At 40.6% G+C, this 15,917-nt stretch overlaps 1 protein-coding gene across 8 annotated transcripts in view; it reads right to left on the bottom strand.

Annotated features, from left to right (window-relative positions):
• LPAR1 (lysophosphatidic acid receptor 1) overlaps window positions 1-15,917 on the bottom strand; it is a 100,779-nt gene that overhangs the window by 47,846 nt on the left and 37,016 nt on the right. For 6 of the 8 annotated variants that reach the window (XM_037902111.2, XM_007065191.4, XM_043546982.1 and 3 more), the window contains one exon: window positions 968-1,715. In XM_037902111.2, the coding sequence (XP_037758039.1) occupies window positions 968-1,715 (748 nt within the window). Of the gene's footprint in view, window positions 1-967; window positions 1,716-1,930; window positions 2,026-7,896; window positions 7,974-15,917 lie in introns of those variants that run through there. The other 2 variants (XM_037902113.2, XM_043546983.1) reach the window with 2 other exon arrangements.

Below are 15,917 nucleotides of genomic sequence, written 5' to 3'. Positions count from 1 at the left end.
TGGCACACAGACATTTGCTCCTCTACCGAAGCGTGAGCTAAGTCAGCACACCAACACTTACCTGCTTGTATTGATGAAACTAAAGCACAGATGCTTGCCTCTTGCTCCAAGATGAATCAGTAGGCAGTTAAATATAAACTTCCACCAATTCATGTTAATGTAACTAATAATATAACAAAGATGTCCATGCATTTGAACATTATATAATAGAGATCTGAACCTAGCGAGACACACTTTCACTTCACTTGGTGAGATTTAATAGTTTTTGACAACATCAGTCACTGAACAGAGGGAACGGTTTTGTGCCACAGAAGCAAGTCAAGCATTTGTTACCTGGACTATCTCCAAATACGGCAACGGACACCTGTGAGAGTGCGCCACTTCTTGAGCAACAAGAGAGGGAAAACACAGCGGGGACTTACCTGGGGGATGAAAAGCATGCAGCAAGTAGCAGCTACCTCTATGCCACTTCTGCGCTGCAGCTGCTTAGCTCTGCCAAATACACAGGCCTAGCACCAGGAAGACTCTCGGGGGATAAAGTTTCTTTGAAAGAGGGTATATGTCTGCATGGGGGAGGTTTATAATGGACCAGGAAATGTAAGTGAAGCTCCCCCTGGGGAAGGGACTGTTTCTGCCTTTTGCATATCAGCATTATAATCCATGTCCTGTTTTCCATCGCTCCCTGAAGTGTTCCCCTTAAAAAAATTATATTACCAGGACAGATGTTGAATTATAGAATGATTGAGGTTCAGATATCACTGCCATAAATATGGTAATTGCAAGACTGGTATGAACCCTTGGTGTTCGCTCGCTCATCACTCCCTTTCCCATCCCCCACAAATTTATGCTGTGCCAATGGGAAGGTTGAACATGCATGTTCCAGTTCTCCTCTAGCACTAATGAAATGTTTTATTAACTTACGCTATGGGAAACAGAGAGGAACATTTTTGCTGACGTAGACACTCACCAAGCACAATGACTACGGTCTTCAGAAGACTCATCATGGTGTCCCGATTTCTGCGGGGCCCAGAACTATGTCTGGACATTCTCATAGTCCTTTGGCGGACATACCCAAAGATATGAGCATATAGGACCACCATGACCAAAAAAGTGACCAGGTTGAAAACAGCCCAGAAGACCAAGTAAGAGTCACTATAGAGTGGTGCCATATTGGAGCAGTGAGTGATATCACAGATACAGTTCCAGCCGACACTTGGTATGGCACCCATGACAATGGCCATAGTCCAGATGACAACAATTACTACCACCACTCGTCGGTTGCTCATCCGAGTATGCAGCTGCATTCGGAAGACTGTAATGTGCCTCTCAATAGCAATGGCCAGCAAATTGGCTACAGAGGCCGTCAGGCTAGTGTCAATGAGACCCTGGCGAAGAAGCCAGGTGCTTACAGTCAATCTTCTAGTGTTGGGTCCCGTGTTAAACATTAAGTAAAAGTAGGCCAGCCCTGCAAAGAAGTCCGCAGCAGCTAAGTTGGCCATTAAGTAATAAATAGGAAAGTGGAAGCGGCGGTTGACATAAATAGCCACCATAACCAAGAGGTTGGCCAGCATTATGAAGATACAGACGGTAATACCCAGTCCCATCACAAGCTTGCTGACAGTGTTCCATTCAGTGGCTAAGTATTTTCCACTCCGGTTATAAAAGAAGGCAATGTTTTCATTGTAGTAGCACTGGGGTTCACTCATGACTGTGGACTGAAAAAAAAAAAAAGAGAGAAAACAGACATCAGAACTTAAAGCAGCATTCCAGGGACTGCAAACCTGCCTCTGCAAGTAAGGCACATGCTGAAGCAAGGAAACATGAATAATTCTGCAGACAACATATTTAAATTCATATCCAAGATAACAATACAATTGTTGTTACAATGCTAGAACTGGCAGTCAGACTACAGGGAACCAAAGGTGCTTACATCTTGCCTGTATCCAGTCTTCGGAGGTAGAATTTTTTCTGTGGTAGCTGTAAGCTGCCTAGTAATTCTGACAGCCTGCTACACATACAGTCCTTCTAAAATTAAATCAAGTTTAATACAGACAGTGCTGCCCATGATATGTAATGTGAGAGCTTTAAACAGTATTAAAAGAACCATTAAGTATGTTACTGATACATAAAAATAGACTAGACTGCCTTGGGTAACTGTTACCATTCCTCTTCTTTCAGGGCACCTCCTTTTTAGCATGCATCTCAGCAAGCTCATCACTCAAGTTTTCCAATGGTGACATTCAGTAAAGGCATTCCCCTACCATTCCTTCTGTTCTCTCCAGTATGGAATGCATGAGCTTACTTTAATAGCTGATCTCTGATTGTAAATGTCTTGGTGCAAGGGCTTGTCTACTCCATATCTTTCGTAGTACTCAGTACACTGCCCAAGAAATAAATAAAAACACCACAAACAAAAGCAACAGGCCTGTTATTTTCACTATTTTCCCTCCCCCAATTTTAGTCTAATCAAGTCCCTCAACACCTGGGATTAAATAGCTTAAGCATCACTCCTTGCTCAGGTCTGTGCCTTAAATCAAAGTATCACCCAAGATGGCTTTTTTTTAGTTTGGGGTGAGGTGAAGGAGGCAGGGAATATTCAGAAAGTTTCAAAGCCATACTAATATTAACAGCATCAAGCTTTATTTCTTGATTTCCTGACATTACAGCTGTATCAGGAACCAACTTAGAGATGAATGGTTTTTATCTATTCATTCTCCTTTCAGGATTGCCTTTTGACTGCTTATATGGGCTCAACAAACCAACCCTACACCCTACCAGTATCTTAAAACTTTTCTTAAAACATAAAAAAGGGCACTCTTTCATTAACTAAATTATTTCCTTCCCAAATCATTACACAGGATGGAATTCCCAAAAGGCGAACTCCAGGGTACATACACTTATTTTTATATTATTGTTGCGGCACTACGTAGCACAACTTAAAGATGGTTTTAAAAAATCTTCTATTTATTCACGGTGTCTGACTCTCCGCTCTATTACACTAGTTTTATGCCTGTGGAACTCAACTGACTGCACTGGAATTTCACCTGTGTAAGAATGGGTGGGAATCATGGAGTGGAGAACAAGGCCCACTATTAGAACTGGTCAAAATAAAATAATAATAATAAAAAAATTAATGACAAAATTGTTTATCCTCCTCAAAATAATTCAGAATTTTTCAGCCAGCTCTACTCATTGTGTATAAACCTGTACTTTTAGTATTACTAACCCGTTAGAACTAAGTATGCACACAACTGGGAAACAGAATTGGGGGGTGGAGCGGAGTAAAAACAGCCCCAGAAAGATTTCTTTGGAATTATTAAAAGTTATTTGCACTAATTTTTATTTGTGAAAGTCAACACTATTAGGGCAATTCCTGTAAACCAACATGGCAAAACTTTCCATGTATACACAAAATGTGTTGCAGAGCAGGTAAAACTTAAGTTAAGGAATAAAAGTGTCCTTTTAGTTACAATAATTTTACCCTCCAACCTAAACACTTCTTAGCAGGCTGAGCTTAACTTTTATAACTCTTCAAATAAAGCCCTTTCCTAGACGTTTGGCCTTTAAGTCCTAATTATTTATCAATTAAAATCTCTTATAGAACCCCTCAATTGAATAGGACAACTCGTGTACAGTGGATACCTTCAGTAGGACAGACTTAAGGACATAACACATATGGCTTTAAATTCTTTGTTTAAAGATTGTGAGAGAATAATAGGTCAAGTATAAAAACGCTTGGGAGAGAGGGGAAGTCGTATAGGATTTAATTAGTGAACATTATAAAAAGCTTTGCCAGAATTGGATTATCTGAAAACCAGACTTTTTGCAAATTTTACAGGAGTAAACTGGATGAAGTTCTCTGGCCTGTGTTACGCAGGAGGTCGGACTAGATGATCTAGTGGTGCCTTCTGGTCTTAAATCTATCAATGGATGTTCTCTGTTACATTCATGCACTAAGTTTAGTGGCTGGAATTTCTTTTTCACAGATAGTCAATCCCCATATTTATGGTCTAGCTTCAGTGTTGCCTCTCCGCAACCGATTAGAGAAGCCAGTTTATACTTGCAAATATAGTTCTGAGGACTGCATTTTTGTAGTTGTTCTGCAAAATAGAGCTAGCTTAAAAAATGCAATTCATATAACAGCTGAGTATATAGCATTGTCCCCTTCCTGTCAGAACCCCCACCACGCCATACACCCATAAGCAAGCTATGATAAAATCAATGCATTACAGGTAGCAATGTTAAGTGTAATGTATCTCAGTTATGTATAAAAAGCCAATCACCAAGCCAGCAGGAAATATATATGCACACAATGCATATATGAATATAGGGTATGCTTAAACTAGGATTGGTTAAATTCAGGAATGCTATAGAACTTGAGTATCCTAAAAAGTACCTGACTGTAGAGTCTAATAATACTGAAGACAGTGGGGCACAGTGCTCTACAAACTGCTCTTTCGAGGAGTTTCAAAAAGAAAGAGCTTTGCTTTTCAGTGGATGTTAGTCTAAAGTCTGTAATTGCTGGTAAGAGTCATCTCTATTCCCAAGGGAAAGAAAGGCATTTCTACATCTCAGACATGCAGGTGTTTGCTCTTGAGAAGGAAAAGGGCAATTGATTCATGGCCACTAGTGGAGTTTTAAGAGACCTCAAGAGGAACATCTGGGATACTAATCAGGTGTGGTTTGCTGCCATAGTTCATACAGCTGATCAGCTCTCCTAATTCCAGCACACATCTTTATAGAAGAGTTAACCACCCAACTACTGACGCTGAGATTCCAAGGCAATTCATTTATATACTGAATGGTTCTACACAACAGCTTATGGCCAAGCAATAAAAGAATAGGGGATGTCTTTGGACATCCAAAGTGTTAACCTAACATAATGGCATAAGCAGACAGGCCTGTCCCCAGCTCCTGCCCCTTCAGGAAAGAGGCAGGGAAGTTTATATTTTAATTTCCTGAAGTTTTACTCTCAGCATTTCATAGCCCAGTTAAAAACAGATGTTCAAGGTCCTAAACTTTACCTTATCCATGTAATAGATGATTTTTGCAGAAGTTGATTTAAACTGAATTGCAAATGTTCATCTTAAATACATCTTTATAATGTTCAGGAAATAAGTCTATTATGAAGCATAGATGAGACAAATGAAAGGCAGAAGAGAAGGAAGCCAGACTCAGAGTACCTGGTTAATCACATCAGGCTGAGCTTACTTCTCAAAGAGCCAATTCCTCCCGACAAAATAAAATAAAAGTTTGTTAAGAGACAGTCACATTTGTAAAATTGTATTTATTAAAACAGTATTAGAAATAGTTCTAACCAAAGCAAGACAGGGCCAGGAGATTCAGCACTCAGATTTAATGAATAAAATTCACTCTGCCCCTCTAACCAATGCCCAATCTTCACTCTTGCAGGAAAGCCAACTTTGCACAGGGCTCAAAGATGGCTATTTCCTATCTTTTTTCCTTTAGGCTCATAACTTCCCTTTTTTAAAAACCCCACTAGGGCCAAATCATTGACATTGTCTTGTGACCACCCTGCAGGATATAGTGGGATGGGGAAAGAACATCCTGCCTCAGCTACTCTCCCTCCTCTGCCAGGTGTGTGAAAAACCTGGTATTAAGAGAATTGCAACAGCATCCACTCCATCGCTCTAGGGAATGGCACGGGAACAGCTCAGGGGCTAGCAAAGAGGAGCCAGTGAGTCAAGAGGACCAGGATATCTGAGGTTGGTGAAGATTCCATCACCACCTTTTCTCTTATGGTAGAGAATGTGAGTGAGAGGGGGGTGCTGGCTGGCTGAAGCAGGAACTCGAGAGAAGAGCTCTGGGAATTCACTGCAGCAAGACCGGGTTTTCAGGGTGAAAAACAAATACTGACAAGTTTTCAGACCACTAGCAATTGACTGATATTTTCTAAATGGAGCATACGTTAGCACTGGGAGGGTCTGAAGGGTTAATGGTCACGGTATATAAAGCCTGCTGGGACCTGACAGTTTTCAAAGCTCATTAGTGAACAGCTCTAAAATTAGCTACCCAGCCTACCTAAAAAAGAACACTCAAGTGCGTTATTTTTTTATTTATCATTGTGTAATCTTCAGACCTGGAAAATGGCTCATTCTGGAATTTCCAAATGTTTATTCAATGGTACCTGACGTTTTAAAAGCTGAAAGAATAAAAAAAAAAAGTTTTAAAATCCCCCCCAATAACTTTTTATCAAAAAAGCAAAAAGCTCATCTAGAATTAAAATTAAAAATTCTGCCACATTTTTCTTATGTTGTTAGAAAACATGCAGAAGGGATGAAGGCTTTTTGGTTTTTTTTAAATGTTGAGGGAGGGATCAAGATCATGCGTATAACAAAACATCAAATAAAACTCAACACCTGAAATTTTGCAAAGGGATTCAAGTTGTATGCAGCCTTCCCGAAGCCAATGAAACTCAGAGCAGACTGATTGCTTTTGCAAGATGAGATCTTGACTACCTTGCTTCCTAATTAACAAAGACCCCGGAGAGAAGCAGTAATCTGAGTGCCCTCAGAGAGATCCAGAAGACAGTTTCTTCAGCAGAAATTTAGAGTCAGGAAGGATGTGGGATTCTGTACTGAGAGAGACTTGGATTCACACAGACTATTTACTACAGGAGTTGTCAGGAAAAAAGCACGGCTGCTTTGAATTTAACTACATGACTTTAAATCTACCAATGTACCCGGAAGGCTAGACTTGAGAGACAAACCAGCAATCCCAGCCAGGGGCCCAGAATAAAGGGTAAAAGGTTAGTCAGCATATGAATAATTCCCCACCTATGCCATAATTACAAAACCGTATTTCAGAAAAGTAACATTGCAAGTTGAAAGGGTCTGGTTAGTGGTAAACGCAGAGTTAGAGCACAGACTGAAATGACTCGGCTGCAGAGTGCAAGATAAAAAGGAGGTACAAAAACCAAGTGTAACAAATACTTTTTTTACCCACAAATGTATTCATCAAAATGTATGTTTGAGTAAAGATATTAACCCTTATTTTCAAGTTCCTAAACTTAGAAGAAAGTAAATGCCTTACTGTGAAGTCCATAAAAGAGGGAACGTGGGCACAGAGAGCCTGATTCTCCACTGCCTCACATCATGTGTAGCTATTTACATCTTACAGTAGGAGTGTAAAACATTATCTGGTAGCACTTTACAGACATTTTGCACAGTCATTTTAGTTTGTACTCTAAATCCACATGAGAATCATGCCCAGAACGTCCACAGCCCATGACTGCTAAGACCACCACAAAAACCCAAAAGAACTGTAGGCATCAAGAGATGCACTGAAGGAAAGTCAACACCTTCTTTGGTTTTATAGGTAACCTGCCACATCATGGGGCAGCAATGAACAAGTTTGGCTGCTCACATACATGAATGGGCAGTGCTAATAACCATACTGCTCCTCTCTAAGGGCACGTCCACACGTACCGGTAGATTGGCACTGCAATCGATGCAGCGAGTGTCGATTTAGCAGGTCTGGTGAAGATACGCTAAATCAATGGGAGAGCACTCTCCCGTCGATTTGTGTACTCCACACCTCCCTGAGAAGCATAAGGGAAGTCAATAGGAGACACTCGCCCATCGACACAGCGCAGTGTAGCCACCACGATAAGTGGATCTAACTACGTCGAATTCAGTGACGTTATTCATGTAACTGAAGTTACGTAACTTAGATCAATTTAGTGCGGTCGTGTAGACCAGCCCTTTGGTACATCTACAGTGAAAGTAAAGATGTGATTGTTGCACAGATAGGGATACCTGTGCTAATTTTAACCTAGCTAGCACAGGTAACGATTGTAGTGCAAATGTGGCAGAACAGGCTTCAGTACAAGCTAGTAAGCCCTCTGGGTTGTCTGAGTATGTACAGAGATAATACCTTGTTCCCAGTGAAGTTAACTAGCTCATCTTCCTCTACCAGTCACACAGGTGCTCAGGGAAAGGGCTATGCATTACCTGCTTGAGACACAGAAGAGGGAGAATGTTTCAGTTACGGCAGGGCTCTGGAACCAGTTCACATGTCTGGATTGAACCCCAGCTCAGGGGACTTTTCTGTTACTCCATTTTTTACTTATGTTACATGACTGGTTTTCTGGTTATAAACATTATCCTTTGAAGAAAACCCTGGCTGACTACCTTGGTGCTTTTGTTTCTCCCAAGCCAACCCAACTAATAGTGCAGCAAGTGAAACCTTATACCTTCTTCTGAGGCTCAAAATTCGTATTTCCAAAGTCATATATTTTTGATACACCTTCAAGATGTAAGCTGCGAGTTCTATTAACAATGGTTCTGCCTCTCATTTATACTGCAGCCCTTTTAAAACCCCTCCAACCACGTAAAGAGGTCTCAAAGGGGTGGCAATTCTTATATTTACACCCATGTTAAGGTCCTTTTACATGGCTCTGTCAATGGGAATCAAGCCCAATATCTTTAGTATGCTTTTTGAACAAGTTGTGTTATGGCCCAGTGAAAGCTTGAATGACTATGGAGTGTAGCATCTGTCCTCAATATTGAGCGGTTTATGTGAAAGCGTACCAAAAGAAATGAACAGCCACTGGGGACTCTGCAGAAAGGAACAGTTTTACTACAAGAAAGCATAATTCATTGGAGACACAGATCCTGTTGGAAGCCATGATTACGACCCCCACAGGTTGCCTGTAAAACCAAAGAGGGTACTGACCTTCTTTAATGGTTATTCACTGTAAAGTTATTATGAAGAAAAATTCAAAAATAGTTCCCCTGGAATGAAAAAAGAACAGGCAGCAAGAAGTTTGGCTCTCTGACTCTCAAAATCCCTTTCTTACCAAGGGACGGTTGAACAGACCTAGACTCAGATAAATGGAGTACTGGCAATTTTACTGAAGTTTTGTTTTGAATAGTAAAAGGAATTATGTTTCAGTCAGGTCCAGTTAGCCCTTTAAAACATTACTACCGCATGCTCCCAGTCCCCCTGCAGATACCCTTGCTATCACTGCCAAAAGCATTTCCCTGCCGCCAGGCCAGCAAACAACAAACAACAACACACAAAAAACCCAACTACATATTTGGAATTTGTTGTCCAAGGCAGTTGAGGGAAATGAGAAGCCAAAAAAGTTTAGAAAGATTTCAAAAAGTGACATTTAAAAACAAGCAAACAAGAACACGCTATCACTAAAGCAAGTTCCTTTTCTGACATTTCCAGGCTTCTCAGAAGAATTCTACCCTGGAATGAGGAAAATGTAAAGTTTCTGGTGGTGCTTTCCTTTTGGGAAGTAAAGAGGACTGACAGAATGAGAAGCTCCCTTTTGTCTTAGGTCTGCCTACTGAATGGCTGCTACTGGCTCCTTAATATGCAAGTGGTTTTAGATGAGAACTTAAAATGGAAACCGACATCTTCCAAAAACATGTAATCAGGCTGAGGTACGGGAGAGGGGATGCTATTCTTTCAAGCTCTACTTGCAAAAAGAAGCTCTACTCCCCTAGGATGCCACTCACAGTAAATCATGCAGATGTTCAAAATACGATCACCCCCTTTCTCTGGAATCCTTGAGCTTGTCGCCTCCTTGGAGGGGGTTGAGATATCCCTGGGCTTTGACTCCTTCTTGCACTGGGGGTGAAGGGAGGGGTTTGAGGAGTGAGACAGGGCAGGTGTGGTACTCTTCCAAGACCACTCTTGTGCTACAATACCACTGTCACTCAGTAGGTTGTGCAGGTCTTCATAATACGGTCCTTTATCTTTACATGCTTCGATGAGCAGAGAAATAGTTAACAATGGTAACATTTAAAGTATTGCATTAGGCATCTGAGTTAGTATCTACTGAGATTACTAGTCCAGTCCACGCACAGCTTGTGTCTCAGATTCTGCAAATGAAGGTACACCTCACTGCACCAGCCAGCCTTGAAAATGTGGACCAAATGCACTTCAGCAACCATAACAGCCAGAGACTGACCAACTGTAATGAAAAACCTATATTCTGAAACAAGAAAGCATCATGAAAGAGGTGCCAGCTCACCATTTTCAGATAATGCTGAGCACCCAACCTAAAATGATCAGGCTCCTTTAAAAGACGTCAAGCCAGGCAGCCATAAAATCACTCATTACCACCTTTGGAAATCTTGGCCAGAAAATCTCTGGTGTCATTGGACTGCATTGCACAGCAAGTTGGGATGTTCACTTGGCAACTGCAGGTTTACTGCTCTTATTAAAATATTTGTAATTGCACCAGTTCCCAGAGGCCTCAATCAAGTTCTAGGCCTGATTGTGTTAATTGCTGTACAAACACAGTCTCTGCACTGATGTACTTTGGGATGAAAGAAGCTATCAAAATGCATTCAGAGCTTTCAGTCCATAGTGAACTGCAATGCGTAGACTTTGTGCCCAATCCTATTTATATCAAAATACTGATTGGCTTCCATGGGTGCAAGATTGGTTCTCTACAATAGGATGCTTGGATCACTCTCTACCTCCAAATAAGATACACCTTCCAGCTTTTCTATGCAGTGTACAAGCAAGGTAAGCATATGGGAAAACTTAGCCAGTAAGGAAAATGTTTATTTAGAATTATGTTTACTAGTATAGGACATTTAGCTTGGGGTAGAAAAACAAGTTTTTAAATGGAAATAGTAAGACTACTCAGTATTTACCTCTTGAAATACTTTTTCCTGGCAATATACTGGACCTTTGAGTACACAGACAGCATTGATCAGTCTCTCAGTTTACTTTGCTTTGATGGACTCTTTCATGAAACACGTGTAAACGGAATATATGAAGATGTACATAACAGAACCCCTCTTTTTGGGACACTGGCAACAATGGGCTCTCTATCAGTGACACATTCAAGCCCGACCAACCAGAAGTCCATAAAACACAATGCTATTCTACTCTGTAACCATGAATACATATTTTGAACACTGACCATTTCATTTGTTGCAATGAGAAAGCCACACAGTATTTTAGTTTCCCCTTATGAAATGCCTGTAATTGGGTGGATTCATGTTTATCACTAGTTATTCATTTCCTGGCCTGTCTGACCACTGCGGATTTGCTCTCTCATTCGAAGTACTCAGCGCTACCAGAGATCTGGTTTGGTAATGTCTTTAATCTGTTTACTCACCTGGAGGGGGAAAAATGCTACGTACTTCACTCTGCTCAGTCCTGCAATTGGGAGCCAACCCCAAACCACAGACAATGCTGTTTTGTCTAAGTGGAGGGGACAGTAATAGCTTTGCTGCTCTTTTCTACATTAAGGCTGTCCTCAGGAGTCAATAGTTATGAGCATTAAAACTAAGTCTATTATCAAAACAGACTTCAGCGGGGACGCTGAGAGCGACAGTTCAACAGCCTATCAGGAATAGCCACTGTGGAGGCAGAAGAACCCAAATCATCCTACGACAATCTAGACTAGGGAGATACTAGTAAGATAGTCTCATTAGTTTAAATTACAGCAACGCTTTCCGCTGGAATGAAAAATGTATCAACATTTCTCCCCTCTAATGTTTGTTGTTCATTTTATTCCAACACTGTCAGTGTAATTCCACTGATTGTACTGCAATTAAAGAGTTCAATTAATCACCTTTTCAAAGCTGCTGGCACTACCACTATTTAGCCACATGTCAGTGACTGGAGTTTTCTACTATGCCACATTTGGAAGAAGCAAACCCCAATGCTGTGCATTTCCCCCTTTTCTGAAGCAAACAGTCATTTCACATCACCTACATTAAAGGTCATGATATCTTGACCAAGGATTTCACCTTCACAATGGGCGTAAGGAGTGTAAGGAGGAGGTCGGCATGTCAGCATGTCTTACGGGGTTGTTCAGTATAATGAGACAGGGAAAAGAGCTCAGATTAAGCACATGGAAGAATAAAGCGACAGTGCAAATAGAGGGCTGCTAGAAATGGGACTGAAAATACACAGGTCCAATATCATTGCATTCTCCCTGCCCTTTTCCCCTTCTACTCACTGCCACACTTTTAAAAAGGTACAGCATTAGTACATGGGAATCCAAGTCTCCTCCATGAAGAAGCAGGAACACGTGGAGAGGAGGGGGGAACAGAAACTTATTCCATTTCAAAAAGAGGAGAATTGCTTTCTGAAGACTGGTTTGGCAAGCGCAGAGAGGACAATGAAAGCTGTCTTCTGTACTCCCTTTTAGAGCCATTCCAGCTATTTATTTGTGTGTCTCCATTTACATCTAGAACTAGGTAGCTCTCTTTGGCAAAAATCCTCTGCTGGCAAAATCAAAAATCAAAATATAAACAAAAACACAACAAGAGAACAACAGCCTTTCTAGCGTGTTTGAAGTGCTCGAAGAGCTCTTAGTTCATAATAGCAAATAATTTCTTCTTGAAGCAGTGAAGTGTAAACAGGATGGATCAACTGTTTCTGGCTTCTAATTTCCCACTGTGGGAAAAAAATATAGTAATCTCTCCCTTATCCGCCACCTCATCTTTAAAGGCAACCTTCTAATCACTCTATGCAGTAAATTATCTTATCTAGAACATCATTAGTTATTGTTTCCCCTTGCAAACAATATACAGCCTTCCAGGCATCCTGAAATGCTTCCTCAAGATTCCTGCTGGCCACTCAGTAAAGCTTTCTACCTACTACACTATGAGGCTCCTACAACGTCTCTCTCTGTGTAGCATTTTTGCCTCGATGAAGGTGAGGGGGAAAGATTGGCTGAAAGGAAGGAGGAAAAAGGAGTAGGAGGAAGTCACCCTTTAAAAAAATCAGTCCAAGACTCTGAAGATGAAGAATCATGTTTGTCAAGTGCTGGTTATGTTGTGTCTTTACTACTACTTCAGTGAAGGGGGGTGATTTTTTTACTATTATTATTTGTATTGCAGTAATGCCTCTGAGCCCTAAGCATGAATCCGGATCCCAGTGTGCTAGATGCTGTACAAACACAAAACGAAAAGATGGCCCCCTGTCCCAAAGAACTTACAACCTACGGCTATCCATTTCTGTATGTGGGCAAAGTAACCAACACCCGAGAGATTTATTCTTAGATTCTTTCATCGTTCCAGTGCCTTTCCTTGAAGGATTTGAGAGGTGTTGGTACGTACAGTGAGCAGCTTTAACAGAAGTTATTCGTATTTCCTAGTCACCTCCTTCTCCTAAACTTCATAATCTTCACAAACTTCTAGGACTTAATCTGCATAGCCGTCAGGATGTGCACACATCTTCACGCACAATGTGAGCACAAACTTGAGATGGAGAACATTTTAAGTTACATGCAAGTTTTAACAAAAGGGAGTTAAATTATATTGAACACTGTACTACATATAGTGACAAACCATAACCGTCCTTCCTGATCCACACATAATTTCACATTAAACAAAAGAAAGATTAAAATGGGGCAAAGATTTTAGGCACTGAAGGCAGAGAGGGACATTACTTATTTTGCAAGTTAGTGGTGAATCATATAAGATCACAGAATATCAGGGTTAGAAGGGACCTCAGGAGGTCATCTAGTCCAACCCCCTGCTCAAAGCAGGACCAATCCCCAACTAAATCATCCCAGCCAGGGCTTTATCAAGCCTGACCTTAAAAACTTCTAAGGAAGGAGATTCCACCACCTCCCTAGGTAACGCATTCCAGTGCTTCACCACCCTCCTGGTGAAAAAGTTTTTCCTCATATCCAACCTAAACCTTCCCCACTGCAACTTGAGACCATTACTCCTTGTTCTGTCATCTGCTGCCACTGAGAACAGTCTAGATCCATCCTCTTTGGAACCCCCTTTCAGGTAGCTGAAAGCAGCTATCAAATCCCCCCTCATTCTTCTTTTCCGCATAGTGAATATAAAAAAAAGAGGAGCTAACAGCCATACCAAATTGAATTGCAAAATTAATGTACAGTATGGACAGATTATGGATAATCTATGCTTGTACCAAAGAAAAACTATGGAAAAACGGTGATCTTTTATACTAGTTAAATCTTGACTAACTCTTTAAATTCTGTGTTAAAAGATGTGATAGACCCAAAGAACCTTGTTTGGGGTTAATGTAGGATGATCTTCAGTAAAAAGATACCACTCGAGGATTTCTACTGTTATTCATTATTAATTAACTCCAGCAAAAGTGGCCAATAAGAATATTTCAAATTCTTACAATAAGACTTTTAGAAATAAAATGGCCTAACCATTTGGAAATTAGAAAGACAAGTCCCTACCGTGGAATGTGACTATATCTTTTAAAAATGTATTGGAAAAATAAAAATAAAAACAAAACATCTGAACACATTATGAGTTACTGGAATGAAAAACAAATGGATTCATTTAATGTGTAGAACAGCCTCCTGGAGCAGAGATTGCTTATACTAGGTTTCAATTCTGTGTGAGCAAACTGCCCTGAACATTCACCACCCTTCAGCTATAAATTTTACTCAGATCCCTTAAGCCATGCACCCAAGTACCTAATCATTTTTTATCTGTGGTAACAGTATGCTGGAAGGTGGAAAAGGGTGGTGTACCGAGAACCTGAGACAGCTCAGCAGGGTGAGAGGGCTTATGAAGGGACTCTAGTGAGGCGGTTTTGATCATTCAGAAGACTTCACCAAAGCATCAGAACCTTTGACGGTGCTGAAATTAGTGATGGGCAATTCTCAAAAAGATTAGACAGTCTAGTGCCACCAAACAACTTTTGGAAGCTCATCTGAATTTTCAAAACTTTCAAAAAGCACCTGTTACCCACTCCAGAAAATGTTCAGGAAGGAGATCACCTTACCAACCTTAGTTTTTGGGGTGATACTGAAAGAATTTTACCTCTGGAAGTGCCATCAGGTGCAATTGTAGGCCCCACTCCTGGACAAGGATCTACAAGTGTGGACTCTTGTTCCTACACAGAGACCTACTGAGGTCAGTGGGAATCCATCCATGATTAAGGGACCATGGACCTCCCCGTGCAGGATCAGGGCCATAATGAAAGGATGGGGGTGGGGCAGAGAAGAATTAGATTTGCTCTTTCTAAAATAAATATATCCAGTGTTCTCAATGTATTTCCTAGATAACTGTCCACTGAATGTGAGGAAATCCGATTACATCCATAAATTGAGTTTTCAAAAAGAGGATCAGGAAGTTTTGTTTCATGGTCTCTGTGTGTATATAATGTCTTCTGCAGTTTCCACGATATGCTATGCATCCGATGAAGTGAGCTGTAGCTCACGAAAGCTCATGCTCAAATAAACTGGTTAGTCTCTAAGGTGCCACAAGTACTCCTTTTCTTTTTACGAATACAGACTAACACGGCTGTTACTCTGAAACCTGTCATTTTTTTTAATGTAAATTAAATGTAATCCAGCTCCCGCAGGAGGTAAGCGACCTTATTTCCAAACACAGAAGAAAAAAATCCCTGAAAATGTTGTCTCAATCTCCTCTGCAGCAAAAATGATGTCACCTCTGCTGACTGGACATAATAATATACGCCACAAAAACTATATTTTACTGAAGCATTGGGACTTCCTAGGTAGCCTGGAAGACATTTAAGTTTTATTAGGTTTTAAAGATTTAAAGTGCTTACAGAGAATACAAACAAAATAACAAACAAAGAAAAATCTCTGTGTGTTTAGTTTGCATTAATTGACTTGGTTCTAACCTAATCATCGTTCCCATAAGCCATTTTGGTTCCTTATGCTCATACCGGCTGTAAAAAATAAAATAAAATAAAATAAAAACCACACACACCTTACTTTTGCCTACAAATAGCAGCAATTCAAAATCTCACGTAATAATTTATATTCACTTGTAGTGATCCTGGATGACATAGCGTATTACAAGCTATATGCCAGTTGGTTTACAGTCATTACACATTTTAAATTGACTAGCACCACAATCCTAAAGTCAGATTCATGCAGGTGCACTGATCACAATGGGAATTCATTCAGACACACAAGTCTACCTATCTGGATCTTAATGAAGAAT

This window comes from Chelonia mydas, chromosome 5, assembly GCF_015237465.2.
Source record: "Chelonia mydas isolate rCheMyd1 chromosome 5, rCheMyd1.pri.v2, whole genome shotgun sequence".
NCBI classification, from domain to species: Eukaryota; Metazoa; Chordata; order Testudines; family Cheloniidae; genus Chelonia; species Chelonia mydas.
Note: the sequence above shows the minus strand (reverse complement) of the source record. Positions and strands in the feature narration are given on the sequence as shown.